The 5,571-nt window shown below is 41.5% G+C and overlaps 1 protein-coding gene across 1 annotated transcript; it reads left to right on the forward strand.

Moving 5' to 3' along the window:
• The first annotated feature begins 4,051 nt into the window (after positions 1-4,051).
• On the forward strand, positions 4,052-5,136 carry LOC4332635 (transcription factor bHLH148). Its single transcript, XM_015773791.3, has one exon. The coding sequence runs from the start codon at positions 4,224-4,226 to the stop codon at positions 4,839-4,841; it is 618 nt and encodes a 205-aa protein (XP_015629277.1). The 5' UTR covers positions 4,052-4,223; the 3' UTR covers positions 4,842-5,136.
• The last annotated feature ends 435 nt before the right edge of the window (positions 5,137-5,571 follow it).

Here is a 5,571-nt window from a genome sequence, read left to right on the forward strand (position 1 = left end):
CCTAAGTAGATAGGCTTTCAAATTTAAAACAAGGCCCGGCCTGGCAGAGCACGCTAGCTGACGGCTTAAAAAACAGTCGAATCGCGACGGCTACCTACAACGCGGCTTGCTTTCAGCTTAGTTTACGCTTACCGAGACGAGCATTTGACTTTTGGCGGCCATTAAAAGGTTGGGCAGCCGCCTCATAAAACGGGGGCGAGCATCTGCAAGGACACAGCCATGCATGCACGCATCATTTTTACACGGACAATCAAATTAATGACCATATACTCCCGTTAATTCCAACCTGTTTAACAAGTTTTTACTGCATGGCACTGCACGTGTTTAATTTGGACAGACAGAGATAAGGACGTGTTGAGCGGTAATAATCTAAATCCACAGAATCTCGTAGGAATTTTATTTAGACCGAACCGGGGTAAATCCATAGTTTTATTTGGACCGAACCGGGGTACGTACTAACGTACGTAAAAAACATGTTTGTTTCACTCAAAGAAAACGACATGTGATCGATCGACAGGATAAGCACGTACGTCTTCGAGGGGAGGAATACCGGCATTATTTGAGGAGCAAAGGGCACGAATGATTTAGCCCAGTTGAGCGCAGGTTGCTTGTGCCGAGCAACGTCCTTGCATGTGACCCTCTCCCTGGCTCCATGTTAGTGTTAGTGGCTCATCACTGGATGCCCCTGAGGAACGTGCATGCTTGCTTGCCTGTGCTATAGCTCAATGCATAGGAGTATGCTAGATTGGTAGTACCACCGTGGTTATGGCCTGCATGTAGTACTGCCCTAATGATGGCCACTAGCATCGGATCACTCGCTCGCTGCATGAGCAAAGTACTCCTTGTTTGGAGCTCCCCCGTTTTTAGTATACCTCACCTACACCCCGGAAATGCGATGCCTAGGCTGTACTGGCGCTACAACTGAAGTTGTGGATCCGCCGGCCACATCTCACAGTGAAAGATTGTTACTTCTGCGGTTCATCTCATAATTTAATAGTACTACTTCAGTCTAAAATATAAGTGATTTTATTCATGTGATGGATGTAGGGTGTGTTTAGTTCACGCTAAAATTGGAAGTTTGATTGAAATTGAAACGATGTGATGGAAAAGTTGGAAGTTTATGTGTCTAGGAAAGTTTTGATGTAATGGAAAAGTTGGAAGTTTGAAGAAAAAGTTGGAAACTAAACCAGGCCTTAGTTCACGCAAAAATTAGAAGTTTGATTGAAATCGTAACGATGTGACGGAAAAGTTGGAAGTTTGTGTGTATGAAAATTTTGATGTGATAGAAAAATTGAAAGTTATAAAAAAAGTTGGGAACTAAACCAGACCGTACTCAGAACAAAATTTAGTGACTCTTTCTATTCGCAATTTACACATGATATTTTTTATATTATAAGTGGCTGAGCCCGGATCGAATTTCAAAGTGCCCGCGAGCATATCTAAGTACATTACATATTTGTTACGTAAAAATTCAGTTTTCAATCCCTTCAACAACATTAAAATTTTCAATGGCCCCGACATTGATTATACAACTGATAAAAAAAAACATGCAACTTCTTCATACAAAAGCACCTATGGCATACAATATTAGAGGTGACTAATTAACTTATCTTCTTGTGCAGTTTTGCACGGAGCTATAATTTGAATATTGAATCAGATATTATATATAACTGTTATGAGTAAGTTCATAAGAACTGCAGATAATTTGATCAATCTATCATAAAACTATAAAACTACATATATGTTTGAGAATGTATATAACAAAATACATATTTAGCATCATTTTACCCTTTTTCAAAAAAACTATAGATTTTGATTGTACTAGAAAATTATAAGTTTAATATTAATTTTATCATAAACCTACAACTTTTGTAACCTCAACAGTGCTATGGATAAAAACTTTAAAACATGTAGTTCTTTGATAATTTCATCACAAGTTCTGTAGTTTTGTGATATGATGATTTAAATATGTAGTTTTACATAAATTTTACACCGAACCTATGAATTCGTGATATACGCTCTTAAATCTGTAGTTTTGTGATACTTTGACGAAAGTATTTATAGTTTTAGAAATTTACTCAACTTTTATCCCTATAGAATTGTGTTATATATGTAATATATTTGAAAGTGCAACTTGATTTGATATACAGTACTTATCTTTCCCTTTTTTTCTATGTAAAATTATACTTCGTATACAAATAAATAAATATATACCTATCTATCTATCTATATATATTGTCAATATAGATCTAAAAGGAGCTACCATATTCGTTCTAGAGACATACAAAATTTCACATTAATTAAATATTTGTGCCGTTAGATCATGATGGGTTCAGATGATGTGTAGATTGTTTCGTACGTAAATCATAAGTTGTACACAAAATACTTGTATATATATATAAAAAAATCATAATTGCATATCTAATCGAACTCTACTTTCAAAACTATTGTATACAAACTAAAAATATGAATATTAGGGAATGACATAATATCAAATAATTAAAAAGAGTAGGGCTTTGAACCCAAGTCGACTAGCCCACCATCTTTTGAAGCTAGCCGGAAGATCCCTGAGTGTTTTTCATTGTATACAAACCACACTGTATATATGAAAACAAAAGCTAACAATTGTATATGATATCCAATTATGTTTTTTTTTCAAAATACATTATAAAAAATATACTTGTATTTATTAAAATAGAAGCTAAGAGTTGTATATCAAATTCAATTTTACTTTTATATAGCTTTGCAAAAAATTTGCATAAAAAATCACTAGATGTCATAATATGGACCATCACGATATAAGGGGGTGTTCAGAAGGTTACGGCTGCACAACCCAACGTTTATATGATGCTTGCGACACCGTTGGCGTTGGGCTACACCCCAACCGCAGCTCAAGCTACCGAATAGCTCAAGTTGGCCTAAGTGTGCATCTTCTTTCTTTTTCTAATTCGATTAATATGGTAATTTTCAGATCTTCATGATAAACATGTTCCGCCCCAGGAATAAGCTAAACGTCATATTTGCAAACGATAAATAATTGTGAATAAAACTTTTATTTACGTGTTCTTAGTGACCTAAAAGCAAAGGTTGAAAAATAAACTTCGATGAAAAACCTCAAAATCAGCTTCAAATTTAATGTTGAAAATTTAAATTTTGGTTGATAAGCATAAACATAAGCGAAAAGATGGGACCAATTGTATTCAAACCTCGCTCGATAGTGCATAATATTGGAGCAAATGAGGACACACCTGAATCATAACAGGTTAATTAACTAAATCGAAAATGAGCACAGTCACAACTTTATAATTATGCTTTTTAATTAAGAGTTAAATCCCATTTATTTATTCATTTTAAATTTATAAATTATTGAATTGGGGGAAAAAGTTGACTCCAAAGCCGAGTACCTAATTATGATCTTTTTAAAATCCACTCTTAACGCTTTTTTCGGTAACTTTCTTTTTTAAAAGTACTAATTATATTGATTTTTGAAATTGTTGATGAGATTAAATTATTTTTGTTCTTAGTACCTAATTATAAAATTTGCATATATGCAAGGCCAATAGAGAAAGCATTTGATATTCCACATTCATTCCGTTGGATTCGTAATTAGAACAGATCACGCCTAAAAATACATGTACATCTTCCTTGTTTGCTTCATACTAAGATTTCGGTTGTTCAAGCTTTCGGTCGATTGAACAAACAGATATTGTCCGCTCTCTTTACACACTCGCACCCTCTTGCCACCCTGAACCAACCGGTGGACACCGATCTGAAAAAGTCCAAACCTGGTGGACCTCATAATTAGCTGGTTACTCCCAGTGTCACACATGCAAAATGGATAGACCATAGGGATATAAAAAAAATTACAAGAAATGGGACGAGCAAAATTACACTTATTTAACTAACACACACAGCAGCAGCACAGAGAAGAGAAAAAAACTCGGAAAATCCAAAAGGATCACAGGACTAATGGGAGCACCATCAGTGTTGGCATTTGCACATGCCACCACCCCCTTTATATTCCCCAACCTCCCAACTCCCCTCCTCCCCCATTCCTTCCATCCATCTCACCACCCCTCTCCTCCTCTGCACAGCAACCAGGTGTATGCTCCATGAGGAGGAGGGAATCTTGAGAGGTCACAGATATCCTGATCCTGCTGTTTTTTGGTGGTCTCTGTGCTGTAAGTTGGGTTTGTGGCAAGAATTCTTTGCTGCGCGAGGCAATGGCGTCCACCTCGGGCTCGGCGGCGGCGGTGGAGGAGAGGGGGAATAGTGAGCGGAAGAGGAAGCGTGGCGCGACGGGGGAGTCGGAGGGGTCCGAGGCGCAGCCTTCCAAGTGGCGGACGCGGCGGGCGCACGAGATCTACTCGTCGAAGCTCCTCGACGCCATCCGCCTCGTGCGTTCCGGGTCGCCCTCCTCCTCGGCGGCGGCCCCGCCGCGCAGCCGGGCCGTGCGCGAGGCGGCCGACCGCGCGCTCGCCGTCTCGGCGCGCGGGCGGACGCGCTGGAGCCGCGCCATCCTCGCGTCCCACCGCCGCCGCATCCAGGCCGCGCGCCGCGCGCGCCTCCGCGAGGCCATCTCCCCGCCGTCGCGCCACCCATCCTCGTCGTCCGGTAAAGGGCCGAAGGCCCCAGCTCTGGCGAGGAAGGCGAAGGTGCTCGGGCGGCTGGTGCCCGGCTGCCGCAAGCTCCCATTCCCGGCTCTCCTCGCCGAGGCCTCCGACTACATCGCCGCGCTGGAGATGCAGGTGCGCGCCATGACCGCGCTCGCCGAGGTCCTTTCCACCGTCTCCGGCTCAGGCTCAGCCTCCTCCTCCGGCGGCTCCTCTTCGCCGGCGTGACCCCCAAGCCTCAAGATTCGTGCATTCGTTGTAAATTTGTTTTTTCTTTCTTTCATTTTTTCCTTGGGATTAGTTAGCCTCGAGCTGTCTGCTCTCTAGTTTGTCCTCTTCTTTTCCATGAGCTGGGTGAGCGGTTATGGCGGTGGTGGTGATGGCATTGCGGTGATTAACCCGCGCTGTAATGCAGTAGGCCACATTTGTTTTGTTCTCTTCTTTCTCCTCAGGATTCTTTTGTAGGATGCCTCGTTTGTTCTTCTTCCATCTCTGATAAATGCACCATGAATGGTTCACATCACTTCTCTACCACTGTGTTTTCTCTCGTGCGCCCAGTGCGTGGGGATGAATGTCTTTCCTCCTCCTGTCGACGAAAGGCCTAATTAACCATCTTGTTACTGTATCTAATACTGTCTTCAGTGTGGTTCAAGTTATATGCCATCATCTCCTAATCATACTTACTGCTCTCGTGAAGGACAGAGGCATGGTCGCATGGAGAAAGGACGATAAAGCAATGAATTCTCTGCTACATCTCGGTAAAAGGGAACGGAGTATCCCAAATGTGGATCCCAAGCCTGTAGTAGTCTCTCTCAAACTACAATTAACGGTACTAAATTAGTGGAGTATACTACTACTGCTAACTTTACGAAATGCCAACGCAAGGAAGTAGGCCTCTCGTGTTTGCAGTTTGCTTCATCTCGAGCTGAGGCAGGAGTAACATGGAACGGGAAATGTG

This window comes from Oryza sativa, chromosome 3 (genome assembly GCF_034140825.1).
Source record: "Oryza sativa Japonica Group chromosome 3, ASM3414082v1".
Taxonomy (NCBI): Eukaryota; Viridiplantae; Streptophyta; class Magnoliopsida; order Poales; family Poaceae; genus Oryza; species Oryza sativa.

Excerpts from the sequence above, each read along its gene's own strand:
- LOC4332635 (XM_015773791.3), top strand. The coding sequence starts at position 4,224 with ATGGCGTCCACCTCGGGCTCGGCGGCGGCGGTGGAGGAGAGGGGGAAT.